Genomic DNA, 25,985 nt, shown 5'->3' with positions numbered 1-25,985 from the left:
AAAAAAAAAAAAAAAACATTGCTCAATTGGCAGATTCTTCATGTGCCAGAAGGCCCAGAATATGACGACCTTGACCAGTTGATCATGTAAACAAAAGTATGCACGAGGGCTTAAGCCCTTGGATCATTGATAAGGCACGAGCGCACGACCAATGCCATCTTTACCAAAGGACATAAGCCCTAAGATGAGGTCGATAAGAAAACCTATCTTCACACAAAGTTGTGGAGCTAGGAATATAAACAAAAAATTAGCACTAGGTTGAGTAGTTAACCACTATTCAATACATAACGTAACCATAAGCTTGTACTTGTCTTAAGCAAAAATTCAGCAACAGCAATGAGCTATATTCACAATCATAATCATAAGCTATATTATTCACTGAGGACCGAGGAGCTTGCCAAAAAATTCTACCTAAACAAATTTCAGTAACAGCAATGAGCTTTACATTCTTCACCTGATTTGATGTGCATGAGAAATTGTGAACGAACTTCCTATACAAAATAATTTCATCTACCATGCGGTATACACAAGCCAAAATGGAAAATATCAAGACAAAATGGCGACTACTATCTAGCAGAAGATCACCCAATAGTCATATATACACGAGAAAACCCAAAAAGTACGTGTGTTAGCAAATCTTCTGTATCAATAGTTCAAAATGTGCTAAAACTCACTATTCCTGTATGTACTTCCTAGCATTTTGCACACTTCTCCTACGTCTTTTAATAACAGGAATCTCTTCATCATCTGCTGCTGGTGGAGTTGACTTGTCTTGACCCTTTCCTAAGATAAGATCCAAATAAGTCATAAGTGGATATGCAAAAGTACATTTTATTACTCCCTCCATTTCATATTGTTGTTCTTACTTTGACCATTATCTCGCAAAGAAATTAAGAGATTATAATGGAGAAGAACAATATAAATCGGAGGGAGTAAAAAAATAAGCATATACTCTAAAACGAAACAAAATTCCTGCAAATGATAAAAAAGGTGATAAAGTTAATAATTCCTGCATATAAATCCAAGCAATCGACTCACCTCTTCTGGTCTTTTTAACGGGAGTTTTTTCATCACCCTCTGCTGATTGGGTTGACTTGTCTTCACCCACTCCTAAAAGATAGAATACACATGTAATTGTAAATCAAGATTGGATAAGCAAGAAAGCACATTTAAGTGAAAGAATAACAATGTACATGAAGTACAGTCATTTCCACAAGCTGGTGGGCTGAATCTCACATTAAATATAATTCATCAGGCACATATTTTCAGATAGTATCACTATGGAGAAAGCACAGTCTTTCAGGCTTAGGATTCCTAGGTTGTGGTATGGCCATATAGGTGAGATCATCAGGAGTTTGGGAGCAAGGAGCACTAGAGTATGAGATGATGGAGAGGGAAGGAAGTGGTGAGTGGCAAAGTATGAAGGAGACGACGGGATTTCTTCTAATCAAAAACCTTGATTTATGAAATGGAGTTCTGGAACCCTCCCACTTTACCCCCATGGCCCACTCTCACACCAATACAGCCAAACAGATCCATTCTCCTTGTGGTCTTAACTGCCACAAAGCACCCCCAGACTCAAGGTGTTGCATACTTGCACAAATGGGTGCAGAAGGGACCCACAGGAAAGGAAGTTCAACTTAGTGTTTGTGTTTCAGTATAAAATTATAACTTTGACTTCAAGTTCTTGAAATAATCGGGCAACAAGCCATCAATTCAAATGGACTATCCATCATAATAAAAAGAAATCAACGCAGGCTTAGTACATACCTTCTGCTGTAGGACTAGCACTATCAATCTGTAAGCCTTGACAGTCAGCAGTTTTGCTAGGATCATGGCCAGATGACCTCTTCAGCCCCACTGTGATTACCCCATGGCCAGGCTTCTCTACAGGCATTTCACATCTTCCATTGAAAGGTTCCATATAACAGAATCTGTTAAAATAGAACAAAAAGGGGGAGAAAAAAGAAGAAATGAGAACACATTATCAATATCGCAATACCTCTGGCTTTGGATGCCAAGGGCAGGATAAAATTGAGCCATACCATTAACAACATTTGAAATTTTTGGAAAAAAGACCGATTCATCTTGGTTAAAAATCCTATTCTTTCCGTACTTGAAATATTGTCCCATTGATCGCATTTATATTAATTAGGAGTTGTGTTGAAATAGTACACAGAGATGACTCCCTACCCCTACTCAAAATGAGCAAAAGAGAGTTTGAAATTGCAATGGATAAAATCACTCAACCATATACATATGTGTCAGTTAATCATCAAACCTTCAGCACTATGGGTACATGACATTAATTTAACAGGAACTCTCATAATGCTTAAAAACCAGAACTTGATATACATTAATACAAAAATGTTGCCCTTTTGGCAATTCCTTAGAATTTGAAACATGTAAGAAGTGAAAATCATTGAATTTTTTTTTCTTATTTTTGTTGTTTAAAATTTGTACTTAACACTTATGCAACCACGGCACTACGCAAGTGTCATTTCCACAAAGACAACTTACAAAAATTTGGTACAGCTTAATTTAGAAACTTTGACCATTCTCATGGGCAACAGGAAAAGCAAAAGATAAGATAATTCAAAGAAATCATTGTAGGAAAAATACCAGTCTTTAGGTAGATTCATGCTGTCAAAATCAGCGTTCAATAATCTCCACTTCCTGCACTTGTCACACTGCACCCAATTATTATCAGGCTTGTATCGAGCATGGCCTTTTTTCTGACACAAACACAAACAAAAATCAAGTTACACAACCTAAACTGCTGAAAAATCTCATTGGCTTTCAAGCACCACTATATGTCTATAAATAATGTCAGCAATTTAGATAGTTGATGGTTGATATAATAATTATACATAAAATGGACAGTAAACAAGCAGTGCAACAAGTTTATCTGGTCTCATTGCAAAAGCAATACAGAAAACCAGGTAAGTAACACTTCTTAGTTCATACTGCAGGCCAGTTCACCATATAGCACCTCACTAGACAATACTATTAACAGACAATAAAAGGATTAAATAAACATGGTTCACAATCTTAAAAATGCTACATTACCAACAAAAAAAAAAAAAAAAAAGAATTATCAAAATACAAGGAACGATTATGTAATAACTCTTCTTCCAATGAATCTTAAGCGCCGAAGTCAAATGATCATTTACTGTAATTACTAAACCACAGACTGACATTTAAACCCATGAGGAAAAATTGCCCGCAATAATCTCACGTTTAGGGCGTCCGTCCAAAATAATCCCACCTTTTATACCCAATTCGCTCAAACTGGTCCCAAGTGACTTGTAACCGGTTTAGTAAGTAATTTTCTTTTATTAAATTTAATTTACACGTGTCATCACGTGATTGGTCAAAAAAATAAGTTTCAATTTTATGTTTGTTTTAAAAAATGATAATTAGTAATTAACAATAATGAACTATTTTTAACTTTTTTCTTAAAAAAAATAAAATAAAATTCAAACCAGTTCCTAGCCCCACCGCAACCCCAACCATCTCCCCACCCCTACCACCGCCTAGACGAGGCCCAAAGCATCTATCCCCACCGCAACCAGAACCTAGCTCACCGTTGATTTCTCCGATGGCTCCATCTCCTCGGGAAAGGTCCAAGATGTTGGTGAAATTGTAAAATCCTCAATCCCCTGGTTAGAAATGGAAGCGTCGAACCCCGCCCCGATGCGAGCCATCGCTGCCCAGTCCTGCGCTTAGGTTACGGGTATTACCATTAACGAATACCGGGTTAAACGAGCAAAGTTACACCTTTGACAGAAATTGGGACCGAAGTTGAGGCGTGGGGAAGGGGAGGTAGCTGGAAAAGGGCGTGTGGGATGGTTTGTGGATCGCTGGAGCTTTGCCTGGGCTTTCCTAAAAACTGCCTAGGTTTTCGTGAGGGAGGTGGAGGGGGGTCGGAGCCGCGGGGCAGGAGATCAGCCTCAGGCTGCAGCTGTTGGGTGGTGGGTGGTTTTTTTATTTTTTCCTTACAAAAATCTAACTTTTTTTTAAATTTAACTTTTTATTTTGAGCAGATTGGGTGTAAAGGTCAAATTATTTAAAAATAATTCAAAGGTGGAATTATTTTAGGCAATTTTGCCCATCAAAATTGTATAACGCTTATAGCAGGTAAAAGAAACAGCTTTGTCCGACTACTTTTTAAATGACTAAAAGCAGCCAGCTGGCATTCCAACACTTAGCTTATAGAATATTCATTACTGTGTGTGTGTGTGTGTGTGGGGGGGGGGGGGGGGGGTTGAATGTTACCTCCCCCCAAACCCATCTGCCGGCTATAGATCAGAAAGGGGTTGAAGGCCACTGAAAAGCCTGAGTAAAGTTGCTCCAAGGCCAATCATGGGCCATTGTGGCCCATTTATTGCTACCACTCCTACACCTATAGTCTTTCTCTTCCTTTTCTATCTGATTCTACAACCTTCACCTTTTAAACCCCCATCAACAAACCTTCCCCAGAGAGTTCATCATTTGTTTCTACCATAATCTTATTGCCATCTTCAAGATAGCCAACACAGCTACCAGGAGGGGATGGCCGGATGGCACAACCCTTTAAAAAAAAAAAAAAAGGTGAATTCAGACATAAATTTTGCATGAAAGACTATTATTTCTGAACTCCTTCCAACCACGGCAGAATATTGCTCTTAGCCAACAATGACACTAGATTTCAGTTGACAAAGCACAAGTAGAGCTGCAGTGGTACAGCAAGGAAAGGAGGGGGGAAAAAAAAAGAACATCAGAGTGACTCAGTGGCTTTATGCCACAAAAATTGCCATAACTGAGGTCCATAATTCCACCTTTAGTCTTGTAAACTAAGACTGCTCCTCTTCTTTTTTCTTGATCGTTATATTAATTTATCCACGAGCTAAGGCTTAATAAATTTCCAAGCTAGCCAACATATAATATTCAAGTGAGCCTAATCAATGAACCGCCACTAAAATACCAACAACACATTTAAGCAGTTTGAACAATATTTAAGTATAATAATGTAACTGTAATCATTGTTCATCTGGAATAACAAGTGTAGGCATAGAGAGAAAAATCAAGAAATCATAAAAGTAGAATATATAGGTAACATACCAGCTGTACTGGATCAAAAAACTTATCCCAGTATTCATCTGCCTGCTTTCCCAACCATTCTTCAAGCAAAGCATATGGCTCACAATCTTTAAATCCTTGCTTAGTGTTATGAACCCAAACACCATCATTCCCATCATCCTGTGCCCAAAAGGTGAAAGAACAATAATTTAGCTGCACACTATAATTATAAACAGGCAAGACAAACTTTTTTTTTTTTACTGTAAAATACATGATTACATAATGACACGTACAGCATTGTCAACGTTAGCCAGGAAGAATATTTGGAGAAATAAATTACAGCAGACCAAACCGAATTTACTTATAATTTGCTCAAATAATACTCTGTTATAAATGACTTGATTCCAATTGCATGGGTGATGTCATGGTGTAAATTATTTGGGAGAGGGGGGTGGGGGTGGGGCTCAGTGGCTCACCATTAGTTCAGTAACGTCTATGACACCAATTACACCTCGACCCATATCAGCACTGTGAACCATGCCTCCTACTCTTTTGTATGCCTGGAAAGAAAAAAAGAAGGTAAGAGAGAAAATAAGGTAGCTTTTGGTTAGGGGTAGAGGAAGAACGGGGGTAACAGAAGAACAGTAGGCATTATAATGATTACAAATTGCTGTAGCTTTTAAGTAGATCGATACTTTAATTTATCAACCACTTTCCTGTCATAGGAAAAGCAAACAAAAGCAGGCACCTTCTGGTGTTAAAATGAATTTTTTCTCCCAAAAACATAATTACACTAGATTAGAAGAGCTAGCATGACGTATAAGATACACCCATAAAATTGAAACTCAACGATAAGGAAATGAGGAAGCATGCAATAAGAAAAAAAAAATCTCCAGCCATTCACATTTAGATGAGTAAAATCTTGCAGACCTCTATTAGACGGCCATGCCAGTATAAGAATATTCCACAGTTCGCCTCATCCCACTCTATCTGACAGCGACCAAGTGTAAGCCGGACTTGTTTGCCCATTATTTCGCCATTATGGTGAGCAGTATTATTTAGAGATTTGGTCAAGGGCCGACTTCTAACCTGTTCAAATGGAGTCACAGTTCTCCAATAACCAAAAAGAAATTTATAAAACAAAATAACAAGAGAAAGTGGAATTACCAGTGAGCCTTGAACATATATCTTCATCCTAGGCTCTAAAAATATGACTTCCAAATATGAACGAAGTGAATAATCTAAGGAAACCTGGAAAGGAACAAGGTGGAGAAAAGATGCAATAAGTATTAATTGTAATTATAAAAGCATAGCCACTTAACTACCATATATAAAGCTGACCAGGTACGTCACTAATAATTTAAATATCAACATCAAAAATGATAAAACAGAAACATACTCTAGAAAAAGGAAAAGCATCTAATCTTTAATAAAAGTTACGGTAACACAAAGAAGTTATTGTCAGAATACAAGACTAAGCAAAATTTGCAAAATTAAACCTACAATCTGTTTAGAAATAGCATCAGAAGAAAGAAATATTAGAAGAGAATGTGCTCCACACCTTTAGACTTGTCTGTCCAGGACGTTTTCTGACACGTCTAGAACGAATATAAATGTCACCCTGGTGAAAGGTACTCCCACCGCACAAGCCTGCTTGCCATTCCAAAGTGTACTCTGCGCCCCATTTATCCAAATTCCATATATAGATTTGCGTTCCTGTATTTCCTCTAAACAGGCCAGCCTTTTCACCAATTAGATACTCATTGAATGGTGAGAATTGCTTTATCGCATTCAGGTCGTTCTTTGCTAATGCTTCAGAATGTACACTTGTATCAATGTCCATGCACTGAGCTTGTCGACAGTAGCTGACAACAGGTATCTCCACATTCTGCATCGTTGGAAGACACATGCCGATAAGAAAATTACGAACAACTAAGTAATGCCCATGGGCTACAGAAGCATCATCTTGAAAATTTATACTCGTGCAATGAGGCAGTTAAACTAGGAAATTTGGGAAACTACAGTCTTTTTCTTACTTCAAGTGCTTTTAAAATTGACCATAACTTATTAATACAAGTCAAAAAATTTGTAGCAGCTGAAATTACCAACTAATGCAGTAACAACTCTAATAATATTTTGTAACAGATTATATGAATCTTGTTAATCCAACTTGAACTCTGCTGTATACAGCAAAACCTTTTATTAGATTTCATGACATATACACACAAGCATAGAGGGGGGGGGGGGGGGGGAGGAGGGTTTTCCTCGATTGATGTTATTAAGATAGGCAACACAGAAGAAATTAAGTTAACACAAAGTCACAGAATTAAAGGAAAGAGAGACAGAGATTGGTGGGGTACATTTTTAACCCCAGATTGCAAAAGAAAAGCAACATAACAACATTGTATACACGTACAAAGCAAGAGTCGGGAGTTTCACAGAGAGATTTTACACAAGGGAGTGGATGAGGGGCAGAGGGGAGAAGAGTTTGTGGTGGCTGCAGAGTATTTAACTATATGATGCAGATAGTTCCTATTCAAATTTCTGATGCAACAAAAAAAGCCCCCCCCCCCCCTCCCCCTCATGGGGAATCCTAACTACCTACCTTATCGTGAATACTGTCATCACAAAGTCACCTGCAGACAACAATGCATCAGGGAGCTAGAGCTACCAAGCAGGAATTGAGCATACAAAATCCATGCTGAAGTCAACTGAAGATAGAGTACAGCAGATGACATAGTGGCTAGAAAGCTCAGATACGCATTTTGGCTCAACATAATCTCATCTACTAATTCATTTCAGCCTCTATTTATACAACAGTATTCATTATATCATCTCTTCCACTGGTTGCCCAAGGGCAATGTAAAATTAAAACAATTTGATGATAAAGTACCTTGAAACCAACACCAAATCTTCCAATACAATCTTGATTATCTTCATCAGTTACTTTGTGCCCAAATGAAATCATCCTCAATATCTCTTGGTGGTTCATTCCAACACCATCATCAATTACAGATAGCATAGGAATCTCAGATCCCGCAGTCTTATCAAATATAGTCTCAACAGCAATCTCTAGCCTGTTTAAAAATTTCTTAAATGATGTTAATCATAGCAGATAATAGGATGCAAAGTAGTACTCCATCCATGACTAAATGATAAGCCACATTTGATTGGGTCATTTTGAGAGAATTAAATAAAGTTATAAATACAAAACACTCTATGCAAAATATTACATTTCTGCCCAGTTTGGCAGTAGCATTTGGACCAAGTCAAATTACATTTCAGCCGTGTTTGATAACGTAGCGTTTCATGTAACGATTAGTGGTAGAGGTAGCGTTTTGGTAGCTTTTCTCAAACATTAAAAAGGTTAGCGTTTGAAGGTAGCAAGTAGAATTTGACAAACATACAATCAATCAAAGCCTTAATCAAGTTTTGTGTACCTGATTAAAAATTATGTATGTAAAAAAAAAATTTCAACAGCTATTTTTGCCAAACATTCATATTATTAACTGCTACATTGACAGCTAACCTCTATCCACAACTAATTCACAGCTGCCCGCTACTCAACTGCTAAAAGCTACCCGCCACCGCTAATTATGCCCCTGTTGTTTTCTTACATGATGGGGGGGTTTTTTGTAACAGGGCCTTCTACCTTGGCACACGATAGGTTTCAAATGTGGTCTATTATTAAGGGTAATACAAACAAATTAGAGATTAAAATTTAGAAAGTGCACAGATTTTGGGAAAGCCGAAGTAAAGCTGTGGCATACTCCCTCCGTCCCCAAATGATAGTCCCTTATGGGCAAATTTTAGTCCCAAAATGTTCACCCCATTTGCTTTTTCCAACCATTAATATTATTTTTTACCAAAATTCCCTCCAATTTGCAACAATATTTGTGCACATTTAAATTTCCCATGTAGTTTTATTACTTTCTCTCTCTACTTTTTTGCATACCCAATGTCAATTTACTTTTTCAATGTACTTTTACTAATCTTATTTGTGTTTATTAATTCCCGTGAAAAATGCCCATAAGGGACTATCAATAGGGGACGGAGGGAGTATTAGTTAAGGACAAAAGAAGTTTTATACCTGAAGTAAATTCATATCAATGATATTGCACAAAGTTATAAAAAAATACATAAACTTAGCTATAAGATCAGCTTAAATATTGTTGTTTCTCAAAAAGTTTTTCATTTGACACAAACAAAAGATTAAATAGAAGGGTGAATTATCTGGAAGACACTATTTCAACTGACCTTGATGCCCTTGCATCCCTTGAATTATCAACAAGCTCTGCAATTGCACCAAAGATCCAACCAGAATGAGCATGACCAAGAGTTTTCAAATAACTTGGGTTTGTGACAAAATTTCTTGGGTTTATGACCAATATCCAAAAACAGAAGGAAAAATAAGTGTTAATAGGCTAATAGGCAATAGCACATAAATCAGAACATCACATTGGCCCTAAATAGAGGTATTTATTGATTAAAGTGGGGTGAATTAGCTCAACTTTATTATGCAGTACAATAGGACACAAACTAAATTCATCATGACATGAAAATAAAAAGAATGCACATACTGTTGAATGAGAGAATTGGTGCATTTTGCATAACAAATAAATTTGCCATCTTTCTTCAATTTAATGTAACATGATGAAGCATCTGCAAAAGCCACAGATAAAAAACAATTACACATTTTAGAAGTAATGAAAAAGGGGATTATAAATTTGCCAATTTTAAGATAGGTGTTCAAGACCTCAAATTACTTATCACTAAGTGAGTTCATAAAAAAAGTTTTTTTTAAAAAAAAAATTTTGAGTAAATTTCAAACAATATTATTGATCAACTATATTTTCAATAAAAATCAACTCAATCCACATTAAAGACTTACCTTTCTTGGAGGAAAAATTGGCCTTCAATTCCATCATTTCAGAACCTAGTGAAAGGAAAAATAATAAAATTAAATTAATCATAATGATTAGAAAAACAAAATTCATCAAGACAAATGGTTTCTGCCAAGAGTTGCTTCTAGGAAGAAAAATTAACACACAAACAAACAAGCAGAAGACCATAATAACGCAGTATTACAAACACTAACTTAAACATGTGAGAAAAGGGAGGTAGAAATATGTACAAATGATAAAACTATAAAAGGCATACAACCACTATAAAGCAAAATAAACTAGAAAAGGCCAATCTCAAGCACTTCTTCCGGCTCCACCGCTTGAATCTTACAAAATTACACTAGATTGTCATAGATTCACATAACATCTTGTGAGCTTTGACTGAGATAAATCAACGAAATCTTCTGATTTTTCATCAAACTTTAATTGTATTGATACTGAAAAATTATAAGTCCGCTTTCATAACATGCTTAAATTCTTAAATCTCAGCGTTTCTACAACAAATAACTTCACATCAAAACTCCCTACAATACTCCATAATTTAGTTTCAAAAGCCTAGCACGTATTACATAAGTACATACAGAGGAACAATCTTCATTCTTCAATTCTTCGTCCTATCTTCAAAGCTATTACTCTCAATTAACTACAATTGCATGGAACAATCATCAATTCTTCATCCACTCATCAAAGCTATTAATCTCAATTAACTACAATTCCATAGCGCTTCTCCGTCATGATACGAAGATCATTAAAAAAATCAGGCCTAGTCACTCACATTACTTCATCCACCACCACGGCACCACCACCAATTACAGCAAACACCGCGACAACGACAAAAGGACTAGAATTACACATTTGAAGCATTAGCACAAATTTAAGCATTCATTCAGCATACACTTTAAAACAAAATTTTCTGCATTACGATCAACTCTATACATAAAAAAAATTAAATAAAGCAGAGTAAAAACAATACATACAAATATAATCAGCAAGCTGCATACATTAATTAGTTACCTTTCGAATCATATGAAGGAGAATTCTGACGTACCACCAAACTTTGCAGAATTAGACATGGGTTTCTTGAAAGATCTGTTTGAAGTAGTGATTCTACTTCGCATGTGTGGTAATCTATCTCGACCATGAAAGGCACGTTCTTTTGTGTCCTCCCAACGTTTTGCATGATATTCATTATTCCTTCTCTTGTAATTTCTTGGATGTCTAGCTTCCTCATAAGGGTCTTCATACTTTGTAGAGTCTCGTCGATCTAAAGAAAGCAGTATAGACAAATTAAGAAGCCTAACAGTTACTCTCTCTGACCAGATTTAATTATCATGCTAAAACATATACTTGTATGTTGGACAAACTAAATACTGACGGGAGGTATTATTTATACTGATTTACAAAAGATGAGTAAACAAAGTAAGGCAAAAATTCTTCCCTTTGTCTAGAATCTAATTGTATTATCATTCAGATAGCGTTACTTAAATTAATAACACAAACTTGTGATACATTAACATTCACAGTTACCATAAGATGGATTATCAGAATATCTCCTCCTTTTTCCAGGATAACCTGATTGTAAAATTGGTTGATCCGGACCCAGAGTATCAGAATATCTGCCTCTTCTTTCAGGATAACTTGATCGTGAAATTGGTTGGTTCGGAACCACCTCTTCCAGACAAGCTAAGAAAGATCAGCACACAAATTAAGAAGGCAAACTATTGAACCCTCCTTAATTGTCACCTTAATAGAGTAATTTGAGCTAACATTTTACAATTATATCCAGACAGAATAGTATTGGATTTGGATTCTCCCATCTAAAGCACATTCACAGCTACTATATACAATAAGCATGAGCAAAACAGAAACATTGCTGTATATTATTTGTAAAATGACTCAATCAACATACATAATTCCCAAAGGAAACATCATACCTTAACTATAATATGCCAGATTTAGCTCGAGCAATACTTGTTACTTTAACTTATTCGATTGTTTCATAATAATTGTAGCATTAAAATGTGAAAATTAGTTATCATAAATAAAGAATTTCCTCCAACCAAACACAGCCCTATTTCCACTCCTCCTTTACCCAAATTCCACCCATGAGGCCACAACAAGCCGGTCATGAATTAAAATCTAGCACCATAGCCCTATCTCCAAGCCTTTTCCACTACAATGTATACTTTATCAATAATACAGTTCCATTATTAGAGTGGGAAAGAAACTGAGAGAAGTGTACATCACACTAACAGTGTAATTTAAATTAAACATGTAAAAGTATAACTGAACAGAAGAGGATACTTATATGACTTTCTCTTGTCTGAATAAATTGCAAACAAACTTGTGATAAAATTACATTCACAATTACCATAAGATGGAGAGTCATATCTGCTTCTTTCAGGAATATGTGATCGTAAAGATTGTTGATCTAGAACCATTTTCTCCTCCGGGTGATCTAAAACAAATTAACAAACAAGTTAGGAAGGCAAAAATAATCCCTCCATCCAAGAACCAATTGTCACTAGTGTAATTTGAACTAAACATGCAACAACTTAACCTAGCAGAAGTAATACTTAATTTGGCTTCTCTCATCCAAAGTAAATTGAAAACAAACTAATGAAATAACACTCACAGCTAATATAAGATGGATCAACAGGATATTCTCCTCTATGAAGAAACTCTGACCGAGATAAAGGTTGATCCGGATGCACATCCTCTTCCACGTAATCTCTAACAGAAATCATACTTGGTCTTGCATTTATTGGTCTTATCACTGTCATAGAATGATCAGGGTGAAATGTTCCAGGGTATTCAGAATCATCCACTAGCTGCTGGGACCAAGAACCAAAACTTCTAGAGCGTCCATGATCATCAATAGGGACTAAAATACTTGAACACTCTCGTTGTTGGTACCATTGAATGTAATCCCCTTGATTCCTTCTTAGTCTTTTTGGCAAAGAGCTATTTCTTTCCACGTAAAATGATTCATTTATACGCATCTCAATCTTCAATGTAAACTACAGCTGGAAATAGGCACGAGTATATTGTGAGTAGTAACTAGTAAGTATACATATATATACAATATGCATGAGCAAGAGCAAGGGAATGGTACTAGGTTATGACCATAAAAAAAATGTTTGCAAGATAAAATAACCAACACGAATGTGAAAAGAAGTACCATAGTTAATTAGTTATCACATGACCAAACTTAGCTCGAGGCTAAAGTACAAATACTATACTCTCACCATTCATATGTAGTACTTGTCACTCTAACTTTGTTTTATCCATAATAATAACACCAAAAAATGTGATAATTATTTTTTAAAAAATAGCATAGCTAGAGTCTAAAAGTACATTTGATATACTCTCACCAATCTTATGTAGTACTTGTCTATTTAACTAACTTATTTGCTTGTTCCATAATAATATTTTGCATTGTCCATCTCCGTGCTTTGTTCCTCTACAACCATAAATTACTTTTCGATAATTGTAGTCCAATTATTATAATAGCAAACCAAAGCTCAAAACACCAAGGTAGCTAAAGAGACAAACACCTCTGATGCTAACGAACTCTGATACACACCCCCTAATAGGCAAAACATGCATATCTATCACCAGAAAGCATGAGATTATAAGATATCTATAACACCTAACACGACACAACTCGATACTATACACTATGCATTCATTAGTTTATCACCCCAAAATCAAAATCTAGGTAGTATTAAAAATTTAAAACGTCTCTTATCTAATATTTTCTAAATTAGGAATACTATCTTTGGTATTCACACAATCCCCATGATACTCCATCTTCAGTAGAATCATCTCTAATATCAAGATCAAGATTTGCACACTCATTAAGCCCCCAAGTCCCACCATTTTTCAAACTAAACAAACATTTACCATAGTAAATTCTACTGGGTTTTCTCCGCCATTGTAGGCATAATTTAATTTACATGTTAAAAGTCCATGAAAAAGCTATTGGATGAAATTAAAAAAACTCAACCTGATTTTTATGCACAAAAAAACTTTTAGCACTAAAAACTAATCTAAATCTCAATCAATTCTAATAATCAAAAACTATTTTAATAAACAAAACTTATATATACCACTCCCTTCGTTTCTAAATGATATTCCTTCAATGTGATTTTTAATTTTGAGATTCAATAGTTTTAAACAAGACTCCACTTGACAATGTCAGATTCCCTATTGTTAATAATTATTATAAGATTCCAGCCAAGAACATAAAATATGAAACGGAGTGAGTAACATTAATATCTTCAATCACCTTATATAAAACAGTTATGAATGTCAATATTAATAACATTCATGACATGACAATACATGTTGAGGAGAAAATACTCGTTAATATGGCATATTAACGAGACATGTTAATATGGGAACAATAGACGTCATTTCGCTTAGTAAAGTAAGGGTCGTTTCGTAAATTTGTTGACCACCATCGTTAACAGTCTAACGATCGTTAAGCCCCTTCATAACTCCTTTCCTCAAATCCCGTACTGCAGAAATCAAATTCGCCAAGTAGTTCGAGCAATTTGCCAAGTGATTCTCCGATTTGCAGCACCTGCATTTCTGGGAATTTGTCAAGTAATTCTCCAATTCGCAGCTCTGCAATTCAATTGCAAGGTTGAAGATTGGCTGCGATTTTTTTTTTATCGTAATTCACTTAGATATTAAAATTCAATTTAACAATCTACTGTTAATCGAGGATCATCAATTTTAAGGTTATTAAGGTAGTATGTAGCAATTTCAATGGAGGAGGGAAAGCTCGCAAGAAAACGTAAAATACCTACCCTTTAAGGTTAACAATGCCCTTTATTTCTCACTTTTTCCTCAGGGTTTTCGTAGAATGGCTCCGCCGCCGGGAACGGTCGCCGAATTGGTGGGTCAGGGGTTCATGTATGTTGTGGTGTTGGGTTGTTGTCTGAGATCTTGGTAAAAATTCTGCCATTGTTATGTTGAGAAGGAAGGATGAGGAAGAAGGGGAAACAGACGTGAACCCTTAGCTAACCCCCCAGTTAAGTGGCCACATCACCAGAAAAGTAGAAAACATTAAAATAATAGAAACAAGTGCTTGTATTTGCAAAAATGCCATCATATTAACATGTTATGTCAATATGCCATATTAACTGGGCACTGCTCCATGTTGAGACGAGTCAAACAAAATTGCACGTTGATTTATCAAAAAAGTAATTAAAACTAATATGATTTTTAAATATCAAAATTGTTTTTACTATTTAAAATGTATTTTACCAGTCAAAGATTATATTTACTCTGAATCTTATTCTGTAAAATTCGTAATGTACAGGGTTATAGATAAAACTAAGAGGCTCTAAATAAACTGTTTTTTTTTTTTTTTTCTTTGACAATACTACTACTACTTTAAAGTACATAGTTTCTTGAAGATCAAGAACTTAAAATATCCCGTCAAAAAAGAACTTAAAATAACAATAAATGACTAAAAGAGTAAAATAAAATAAAAATTTAAAAAAACTCAAATAAATAAAAAAAAATACTTTAAAGTACAAAAAAAAATGTTGAAAAGACTTGAGAACGAAGAACTCTAGAAGTATGTATACCTTTACGAGTACCCTAGAAGAAGACGGTTTTTTTTTGAAAATTGTGAGAATATAGAGGAATAAGAAGAAGAAAAAAAATATTACTGTACTCTGCAAATTTTAGTGGTTGGGGTAATTGTGAGCCAAACTAGGGAATGTGGGTAGTGTTTTTTATTTTTCTGAAGATTTGCTATACGAAAAAATCTTGATGCTATCATTTCGATTTTCGAGGATAAAAAGTGTACAAAATTATTTTGTTTCTTAATTTACCGTTTTGGTGAAAAGATTTTGTGATTTGGTGGGTCTCTCTTGTGGAGGAAAACTATAATACGGAGTATACTCTAATTTGCATTGATCTTCTTTTCTTTTATTTTCAAGATACATATATATTTTTTATTTTTATTCTTATTTTTTACAAAGTTTCAAGATACATATTGTTATAGAGTATAGACCTTATACTCCGTTATAGGTTTTATTATATGTAGCGGGTCTGCGGGCGCATGAGAGATAAGGTTAATAGACCGAGGATTTGATATTACAAAGAAAAAAAAAATGAAAATGACGCGTATTGATGTTGTACAATTGGGATTTCTAAGTTCGATTGTACATCGGTGGTTTTATGAAAAATATTTTTTTAAAAAAAATTGAAGCATATTGAAAAATTTCAAGTTCAAGCCTCAAGTCTTTAGTATGTGTACAACTAAAAGTAGGTCTATATTTTCAAGGTTCCTTTTTGGAGGAATAATTCATATAGACTAGTCATTATTCCAAACAAGTATTGTGATTATAAATTTATAGGTTGTATTACAAATGAGGTTAGTAACGTAATCAGAACGAAATGATAAATTGTTTGTTACTTTCTTGATCATATACAAAAACATAGATATTGGGATTCAAAAAACATAGATATTGAGATTTTTATTTTATCAAACCTGATTAGAAGTATATTATTTTCTTGTCTTGCATGAAAATTTTACAGCAATTGTTTAAAAATATGACCACCATAATGTTTAATGATTATATAGTTCATAGTTTACATATTTTTTTTCCAAATAATTATTTATATTACTTTATTAATGGTGTTAAATAGTATTATCAACATTTTTTTGATTTATCAAATTTTTAGTGTCATTTATGTAATTTTTATTCTAATTTTATAATTTCTCAAAAAATATTTATTTTATGTTGAATTAAAATTTTCAAAATTACTATAAGGTTAATTGTGGTCATTTTGTAACGTGAAAAAAATGAACCGATCATATTATATACCATTAATATAATATGGTAGTCATTTTTCAAATGACCGCTAATCGTCAACAGGAAAAAAAAAAAAAAAAAAGCGTAGAATGTGGTAAATTGAGTTAAACTGAACTAAAAATAAGCCTAAAAACATAAGTGCACATGAGATAATATTCCATTAATAGTAGAAATAGGTTTAATAAATCGAATAAATTGAAAATATGATAACAAAGATGGTGTTTTTGCCATTTGCCAACGACGTATGAAAATTTTGATAACCCCCTAGCACGGGGGACCCCTAATATCCTACAAATCAAAAATCATTCTATACAAAGAAGTGTTATTATCAGTAAAGAACATTAAATTATAACAAGACACCACCAGTAAAATCGAGCTCAGACATAAGAGCAAGCAGCTAAATGCCCCAGTTCTCGATCATTTCCTCGGTGATAATGTGATATAAGCAGATGATACAAAAATTCACTATTGAAATGTAACCAAGTACAATCCAAGTTCAAGAAACACTTTTCGGTTCTGAGACATGCAATCAATGATTCTCAATGTGCCAGTACCAGTGCCAATTGGCATCACTCTTGGCTACTTCACAGTATCTAAGGTAATTGAGGCATGCTAAACTGTGCGTAATGTATTAGGGCAGATCCTTCTGAAAATCTGAAAAAACCTCTTGGCAATTCAATTCATGAATCAAGCATCATAACAGCGTGAAGTCTTACCAAGCCTTCCGAAAAGTTAAGCATATACTGTCTGTTTCAAAGAATGAAGGTTCGTTCTGCACCTTTCTGGGTGATGATTTCTTCTTGTACTATTTTCACAAGTCAGCCAAGGAAATACCAACTTTCAAACACTCATTAGCAACACCATAAGCAACAAAGTGACATGAAGTACAAGGTCAGAGTGGCACATTAGAATCTATCTTCAGAGTGTTGATTTGTAGACTGAAATGATTCTTACAACAGGCCAACAGCCATCTTCAGATTATTTGACCTCAAAGACCCATCATGTCAAAAGGTGAAAAAATGGTGTACTTGCGCAATCATGGATCCCAAGTAAAAAGTATAACTTATATGATGACACTAAATCTATTCAGCAGCAAGCGTCATAGGTTCAGCACTATATTCCATAGTTTTCATCTCAAACTGAGGCTTTACAGGGAACACAAAAATAGTAGAGGCGGCGACTGAAGGTTGGAATGTAGCTGAGTATCTTGAGGAAGTCACAGTAACTCTGGGAAGCTGTAGCGCACCAGAGGCCAGTGGAACAAGCTTGTAACTTAAAATATGCTCCGACTTAGGCAAGACATAGATTGTATCATTGTGTGACCCAGATGAAACAAAGCTTTGTGAATCCAGCAATGAATACTTTATCTCCTGAAGTAACTCTGTCTGATTCTGCACTATGATGAAGTAGGTGAAAGGATCTCCAAGGACACCATGAGGTGGACATTTCAAGCTCACTATCAGTGGAGATTGTTCCACATTCGCATCAGGAAGTTTATGTTTGGTCAAAACCCCAGAAACTCCTTGGTTTAGTGGCCCTGTATCTCTCATCCATTTGAGGCACACTGTACCAATTCTCGTCCTTGGGGTATTAGCCACAGGGATGACAGAAAAGACTTTCTTATATTCCTCACCTGGCACAACAATATTGAGTGGTGCAGCATCCGTGTGTTGGTTACTGGCTGGATGTACAGTACAAGAGTTTTCCAAGGAATTATCATCTTTTTCAATAGTCATCGACAATACCCTTAATGGCACCTCAGTGCAATTTTTAGCACTGACAACAAGTATACTTGTTTCATTCAGTGGCAAACATGGCATCTTCTCAGCATCAGCAGCGGGCTTAACTCTAGAAAGCAGTAGTGCATCACGCCGAAATGGCAGTCTCATATGATGGCTAATCAAAACAGGAGTCTGCCCTTCAATCTGCAAGCTCTTATGAACATGGATTTTTTGCATATTAACATCATGACCCTGAGACGAATAGCTTAAGGAAACATACAACATAATCGGCTTTGGCCTGTGCCATTTTATTTCTAATTTACAGGACCAAGATTCTCCGCCGTTCAGAAATGGAACGGATATCAATCCAAATGAGTGCTGAATATTTCTGATGTTGTCAGAGATTGTAAGAGAATTTTCATCACCTGGTCCAGAAACTCCAAGGAGCTCAACATGATGACTTTCAGTTGAATGTGGCTCAAATTCTCTTGGACTCACCAGTCCACCCCCTCTGGTGTCTACAAGGTTTATTTTCAATTCACCAGAGTAAACAGAATGGCCCTTCGAGGATATAGTAACTGGAACTATGAAGTTTTCACCAATCAATGCAGGACTGTCAGCATCCACACTCAGATCAACTTGAGCATCAGGTTCTTCTACTTGAATCGCCTTTTGACCAGAAAACGCCTGAGCAGGATCCTTGGTTGGGAAACTCTCTAAACGCTCCTCGAACTTCCAAAGTGGTAGATCATCCATGGAGGCAGGACTTTCAGCCCTACAACAGATTGTGAAGTGGGATCCAATTCTTACAATTATCGATATGCAATCAAGCTTTCCACTTCGATCTGTAAAAAAAAAAAAAGGCCATAGTCAAGGGAAACATTAGTATTGAGCCAATTATGGACACAGTAAATTATGTGCAAAACCTGACAAAGATTGTAAATGAACAGAATTCTTTAACCTCGTCTGAAGATGAAGCGTGTACAACTTCTAATAAGGATACACTACAAGACTTTTGGACACTGATAATTTTCCAAGTAGAATCCACATGGAAAGTGAATGTGAATAAAATCTGGGAGTTTAATTCATTCACCGTTTGATTATTTCATATACAAAATACTTCGTATCAAATTAGCAAACTGCAATATCTCTTCTGCCTTGCAACACTTCAAGAACCATTAATAAGACACAGTGAACATCATGTGCCACTGTCAATTTTCCAATAATACAGAAAAGTGTTACACTGACTCATCTTTCCTTTACCTCCCTGAGTTTTATACATTTTTTATATCACTCTAGTCCTTTTTTTTTTCCCCATTTTCAAATCAAGACAAGGTTTTAGACAGATTACAAAAACACAAAGTAACATCTGAAATGAATTACAAGCAAATATGCTACAATACTTACCAGATTTAACATCATAGGTCAACCTTAGCCATTTATTAGTAGAAAGTGCCAAAGCTGGAGCAGTCTCTACTCGATAACCTGCTTGATTGGTAAAATTAGCAGGTGATGAAGTTTTTTGAGAGTTCTGGATGACAAAATTACATTCTGACTGATTGAATTGGACATCTATTGCATCAATCTCAAAAGGGAGAGGCAGTTGCGATAGGAGAGACAGCGTAAATTGTGTAGGCATGCCTGGCTTGACTACTTGTTCATGAAATGCAACCGAAGCAAGTAGAACAACTCTTAAGGGGCTGACAAGATCAATTTCAATGTGAAGAGGAGAATCGTTAGTTACCCTAAGATTCTGATCAGCACCTTTCAATGCAAACTCGGATTCTCCAGTAACAAGGCCCAAAATCTCCTTGTGAATGATCTCCCTCTGTTGTAAACTTGGAGGACCAGCTGGGCCACATTCTTTATAAGTAGAATCTCCAGATGTAATCGGCAATGCAGCCATCTCAAGTGAATACTCAAGAAACTCTTTTAAAGAACCATCTTGACTAGCACACTCACGCAAATAACCCAAAATTTCCCAAAGCAGCGTTGTCCAGCTTTCATGCCTATATAATTTTACAGCAGAATCAAAATATTGTTTTGCATTTTTTATCTCACCGAGAGAATAATATTCTTTGGCAATGTGGAAACTGCAATATGATGCCATCCTTGGAAATTTTAAGCCAGCGTAAACTTCATAGGACTTTTTCATAAGAGCAATGATTTCAAAAGAATCCTGGAATCTCTTTCCTTCTGCAATAGAATAGCGAATGAACTCCTCATCCGTTAGACTGCAGAGAAACAATGAAAAAGGAGATTCAACATTAGTATAATAGACTATAGCTAAATACTTAAGACTCTGTCAGCAGCAATTGAAACTTACGGTTGCAAAGCCACTTCCTCATGACCTTGCTCTAGTAATCGTGCAAACTGCCCAACATAAGTAGAAGGTATAACTGATTCAGCAGGATTATTACTTTCACCAAAAATCTCCCACATGGAAAGAGCAAGTTCCAAGCAAGATCTCTTCTCCATCAAGTAACGAGATGCCAGCTGCCAAGAAGTAACAAATATTAGAACAACTAAAAAATCAACCACAAAACTTCAAATCCTCATTAGAAACCTATTTGAAGATGGGCACAACATGCTAGGATCGGCACATTCAACAGGATATAGAGTACAAATTTCTTCTCACCATTATTGTCCATTAAGAATCTACTCATGTCAGTGAAATATTACAAATGCATGAGCTGCAAGAGGCAATGCCATAACAGGATGTGATCAACAGGTGGTAGAAGGAGACCTGATACAAGCTCATGTACCAGAAAGAAAAGCAAAAGAAGAGAACAAAAGGGAAAGCATCAAGGTTTTGCTCAAGAAGAAGGAATAATGAAGCATATAGACACCTCCAAGGACATAAGTAATGCTGCTCTACAACATGCAGGTGCATATGGCTATATGGATGGCTCTTTCACTAATGAGTTTTAATAACTTCATTACTTGTCCAGTCTTCTAATGATGAGACATCAACAAGACCTTGAATAAAGATCCACATCATCATGATATGGCAAAGTTTATGACAGAAACCTACAATATGCAAGCCTATTGGCCTTATTCCTTACCAAAATGAAGCAAAGGGTCAAACTGAGAGTTAGCAGCATAAACAAAGATGGATTTGTGAATGAAAAACACAAGTTTCCTGATCTCATAGGTTCTATGCAACAATAAGAAGTTGCTCACGTGGGCTGTTGGGAATTTTGATGTCCTCTGCAGTACAGAGCACCCCCAAACAGGAATAGTAGCATTGTTCAATTAGAGTTTATACACTGTTTAGTGGCAGGACTTCATAATATAATTTAAGTCCTCACCCGCTTTCAACAAAATGATATAGTTAATCACCTGATAGTAATAAGCTGGTTGAAGTTCCCACTCAGTCAGAGCCTTGTCTTTGACGCCCAAAACTTGGGCTGGAAGGGCTGGAAGGTTTTTGGAACTAGTTTCTAGTAGCTCGGCAAAGACCAAAAACTGTCTACTTAGCCATTCCCAGTGAAGAAAAGTAGCTTCTGCTGTTCCAACAAGCTTCTTGTAAGAGGTACAGTGCTGACGGAACCATAAAATTGCTTCTACAATTTTACCACCATGCAGTAACAAAGTTGATATTTTGAAATGCAGTTGTTCTGCAAGTGTTTTAATCTCTACTAAGCGTTGTATAGCAGGCAGCCTGGTAGATGTCCCAACCATCTGTATATTAAACCAAGTGTCAATTTGAAAGAAAAGATACATCAGTATTCAACATTTCAACTTGAAAAAATAGTATATAAAACAAAAGTGCATGCAGAACATTGCTTAGGCAATTTATATGTTCAATTATACCATCAAAGTGTGTAGTAAAGCTTTTTTTGCAAGGATCACTGCATGTGATAAAGAAGTAAGATGACTTTGACCTATTGGTCAGAGGATCCATAATAGGCAATTCTCTTCTAGGAAAAAGGTTAATAGCAAAAATAATATGCCATATCTGGTAGAGAAGTTACATTTGCACCTACTACAGCCTAAGCTTCAATAAAGCTGTACAAGGGCTGTGAAAATCAATCAATTGATTATCACAGTAAAATGGTTGTCCTAATTCAATTTATTACTCAAGGGCAACTAGTTGCAATTGAACTTAACATATATGACAGGATCTTCTATGGAAAGGGAGTATATGTATCAATACCTCTCTCAATGCATGATATGCATCCTCATAAAACTTTAGTGCTTCAACCCAATCTCTACGAAACTCTGCATATACAGCAACCTGCAAAATTAATGACACAATAACTAGATAGAAATTGTTTTTAACTCTTAAAATTCAAAGATTGATCGATGATGTATTTGACAGTGACTCTCTGCCTTTAGCAGAATATTTTGGTGCCATAAAGAACATAATAATATGAATTAAAATTGGTAATTATCACTCTGTTTTTATGATCGTTTGATAGGTATAAGGTATTAATTGAAAAGGATACAAATGTATAATAGGAAGGCGATCAATTCCATGTTGAAAAAAAAAAAAAAAAAAAAAAAGCTTTTCTTCAAATGGAATTTGGCAAAATTTACAGAGCCTAACTTCCCTTATCCTCAAATGGAATTATACAGGGAAAAATGTACAGAGCCAAGTGAATCTGTTCAGGGTTGTAGTGTCTTAACTTCATCTGACACTTTCTGAAGAAGGTTTACATTCACACAGTAGTTACCAACAAACTAAAGCAGCAGTAAAAGCTAGATAAAAGAGGAAATTTGTGATGTAGTGATCATTTAAAATCCATTTCATATAACAACATAATACAGCTAAAAAGCATATTCATCTCTTTCATTAGTAAAGTAAAGATGAGTGATCCACCTTGAAGCAACAGCGGATATGCAATTCTGCAGAGTTGAAATTTCTCTTTTCAACCCGTGTTTTTACGCGTCTTCCTTCCTCCCGGTAATATGTGTGTATTAAGTCGGCCAACACGCTTCCTAGCCTGCAAAAGAAGTATATGAGGAAAGGAATACACACAAGATGAAAAAAGATGTGCAAGATAAAGAAACAAGATGACTATCATGCCTGTTAAGGGACTGCTTCACTTCAGATGAATCTCTCATAGAAAAGTTGACAATGTACTTGGAATCCAATTCCACGCGTTTGCGCAAGGCAGCCATACGATCTTCATTCATATCATCTGTTTAATAGCAAGTTAATAATAATTCATAAGATACTCCACGGCTCAAGATACAGTTCCATTATTCATAACAATTCCGTCACATGGACTCCAATGCATGTCATGATGGTTCCTATGGGCATAAGTTTGAGGCACAGCAATTGTTGCTCATTTAGTTCAAGACAATCATAGTATAAAATCAACTACTGAAGATTCAAAATCTACCCCTCAACAGCAAGCTTTTACCTTCAGGAGATGTTTGCACCACCACCACAACCAGTTTGGTATTCCTTGTACGAATAACTGTTCTGCCAACGATAATAAATCCAAAGTGAGGAAAAAGAAACTATAAAAATTATCATGTCCTTAACCATTAAATTACTCTTATTTACGCATCCAAACTACCGAAAGAACTGACAGGAAAAGAAGGGTTGAAATATGAGATATTAATAAAATACACATGGAACATTCAAGTGAGGAAATCATAAGAAACAGATATGGTGAAATCCAGGAGTAACCAATGAGATTGACATTGCATTCTTCCTAACTTACATATCCCATTTCACTTTCACCTTTTAACTTTTCCTCCTCTGCCCCTCTTTCCAACAGAGGAAAAAAAAAAATCCTGATAGAAAGAAACTCTTAGATCATATAATTTGGGCGAACTAGAAATTACCTAAGCAATTTTTCTAGAATTAATAATTAAAACAAAAGGAAATAGCAACCACGGTACTGTATATTTACACAACACATCCAACTATGCTTCCAGTTCGTATATCTCAATCCTCTCTCAAAAAGTTTTCTAATATCAGAGTCACTAGAGTGAAAAGCTAGGTCATAATCAAGCATGCTGCAGTAGCTAGCATCTACTAGATCAAATTATGCTCAAAGCCACCAACAAGATTTTAAGTTTCACCTGTGTTTTCTTGATTTAGCTAGAAGGTTTGTAGGTCGAACACTACATTTAAAAAGTACTTAAAAGTGGAATTACCATGACTTGCCCGGCCTAACAATCCGAACTATACCCATCTAAGCAATCTACATAATGGTATGATTTAATACTTACTAATCTACTGCACAAAAATATAATGTAGGGCAAAAAAGTGTCATAGCATTGCATTGAAATATTGAATAGCATGAAACTATGGAATACCAGTTCATACGATTAAATTGCAATTCCAACCCATCAACATTCAGCAAACAATAACACAAATTGCAATTAAATTAGCATTACTTGTCATCATATATTCAAATCCCAGCTATAAACTCAAGCATTTCACAAATTAAATTAGGGCTTCATCAAAAAATTGTCAAAAAGGAGAGAGAAAGAGGGAAATTACTTGAGATGATCAAGAAGAGTAGAGAGCTGAAGCCACTGAGAAGGGTCACCAGAAACATGATCAGAAGAGAATAAAGCGACAGCAACAGAAGGGATCTTAGTGCGATGCTTAAGCAACCAATCTCGCTTGAGAATGCCGGCAGGCGGCGACGATGAAGAATCGGCGGAATCGATGGGTTTTGCGAAAACGGAGATCTTGTCGAAATCCGGCAATGCTAGGGTATTGATCGGTGGTTTCTCGGCGTTGAGGTGAGCGGAGATTGTGGGGTGGAGCTCCGGGCAACCCACCAAGGTTATCAATGGTACTGGGGGTGTTCGTAGCTCTTCTGGGTATTCCTCCATTGTTGTTGAATTGAGGTGATTTGGGGTTTGAATGTGATTTAGAGAAGTGGGGTTGGATCAATCATCGATTTTGGATGAACAGAGGAGAGAGAAAGTGTAGAAATGGGGTGTTGTGGTGTATTTGACCCGAGTTTGATTTGCCTGAAAGTGAAGGTGAATGGTGGTCCAGGAGTTGTGAAATGGGGCTAAGGTGAACGCTCGCGGTGAGGGCGGGGGGAGATCTAGTCAAAGTTGATCCGATACAATAACATAATACGTAGTAAGATAAAGTGTTGTTAATAATTTTCAACACAATCATTTTTATTTTATTTTTCTTCTTTATGCAAACGAGTGAGGTTTGATAAATTGATGAGAATTGTCATATTCTTAAACTAGGTTAAGTCCCGTGTCATGTACGTTCATAATTAAACTTTACAACAAAAATTATAAATGATGGTGTTAATTATTCAACAATAATTTATCCAAAAAAAAAAAAATTATAACAAAATAACTTGAATTTTAATTTATACCAATTAATACCAAATTCATAAAGGTTATTGAATTGAATTTTATTAAAAAAATAAATAATATAGTAATAGAAATTTAGAAGCTATAAGGTTTTACATGAGAAAATGAAAATATTAGCTTATAATTTGTTCATACACTTTGACCCA

The 25,985-nt window shown here is 35.6% G+C and overlaps 3 protein-coding genes across 3 annotated transcripts; all 3 read right to left on the bottom strand.

Annotated features, from left to right (window-relative positions):
- Window positions 1-346: 346 nt before the first annotated feature.
- Window positions 347-1,903, bottom strand: LOC145563159 (uncharacterized). The gene is made up of 3 exons (XM_081623590.1): window positions 1,771-1,903; window positions 1,039-1,110; window positions 347-783 (listed from the first exon to the last, which is right to left on the bottom strand). The coding sequence occupies exons 1-3, from the start codon at window positions 1,895-1,897 to the stop codon at window positions 674-676; spliced, it is 309 nt and encodes a 102-aa protein (XP_081479716.1). The 5' UTR covers window positions 1,898-1,903; the 3' UTR covers window positions 347-673.
- Window positions 1,824-6,124, bottom strand: LOC145563158 (uncharacterized). The gene is made up of 5 exons (XM_081623589.1): window positions 5,992-6,124; window positions 5,538-5,621; window positions 5,104-5,241; window positions 2,623-2,735; window positions 1,824-1,934 (listed from the first exon to the last, which is right to left on the bottom strand). Coding segments are annotated over exons 1-5 (435 nt in total). The 5' UTR covers window positions 6,091-6,124; the 3' UTR covers window positions 1,824-1,933.
- A 10,848-nt stretch (window positions 6,125-16,972) lies between these two features.
- On the bottom strand, window positions 16,973-25,496 carry LOC145561959 (uncharacterized). Its single transcript, XM_081622096.1, has 9 exons — window positions 24,992-25,496; window positions 23,898-23,959; window positions 23,558-23,672; window positions 23,351-23,474; window positions 22,685-22,765; window positions 21,868-22,209; window positions 20,852-21,021; window positions 19,933-20,759; window positions 16,973-19,370 (listed from the first exon to the last, which is right to left on the bottom strand). The coding sequence occupies exons 1-9, from the start codon at window positions 25,330-25,332 to the stop codon at window positions 17,887-17,889; spliced, it is 3,546 nt and encodes a 1,181-aa protein (XP_081478222.1). The 5' UTR covers window positions 25,333-25,496; the 3' UTR covers window positions 16,973-17,886.
- Between the last annotated feature and the right edge of the window lie 489 nt (window positions 25,497-25,985).

Source organism: Chenopodium album, chromosome 10, assembly GCF_948465745.1.
Source record: "Chenopodium album chromosome 10, dcCheAlbu1.1, whole genome shotgun sequence".
NCBI classification, from domain to species: Eukaryota; Viridiplantae; Streptophyta; class Magnoliopsida; order Caryophyllales; family Amaranthaceae; genus Chenopodium; species Chenopodium album.
This window is presented reverse-complemented; position numbering and strand designations above follow the sequence as displayed.

Bases quoted from the DNA above. Each gene is read 5' to 3' on its own strand.
- LOC145563159 (XM_081623590.1), bottom strand. From the start codon at position 1,897: ATGCCTGTAGAGAAGCCTGGCCATGGGGTAATCACAGTGGGGCTGAAG. The intron at 1,111-1,770 runs GTATGTACTAAG...TCTATCTTTTAG, and splicing joins TGCTAGTCCTACAGCAGAAG to GAGTGGGTGAAGACAAGTCA. The intron at 784-1,038 runs GTGAGTCGATTG...ATCTTATCTTAG, and splicing joins CGTTAAAAAGACCAGAAGAG to GAAAGGGTCAAGACAAGTCA.
- LOC145563158 (XM_081623589.1), bottom strand. From the start codon at position 6,090: ATGGGCAAACAAGTCCGGCTTACACTTGGTCGCTGTCAGATAGAGTGG. The intron at 5,242-5,537 runs GTGAGCCACTGA...TTTTGGGCACAG, and splicing joins TAGACGTTACTGAACTAATG to GATGATGGGAATGATGGTGT. The intron at 2,736-5,103 runs GTATGTTACCTA...TGTTTGTGTCAG, and splicing joins TTTTTGATCCAGTACAGCTG to AAAAAAGGCCATGCTCGATA.
- LOC145561959 (XM_081622096.1), bottom strand. From the start codon at position 25,332: ATGGAGGAATACCCAGAAGAGCTACGAACACCCCCAGTACCATTGATA. The intron at 22,766-23,350 runs GTGGATCACTCA...TTAATTTTGCAG, and splicing joins ATATCCGCTGTTGCTTCAAG to GTTGCTGTATATGCAGAGTT. The intron at 21,022-21,867 runs GTGATTAACTAT...ACTTCTTGGCAG, and splicing joins AACCAGCTTATTACTATCAG to CTGGCATCTCGTTACTTGAT.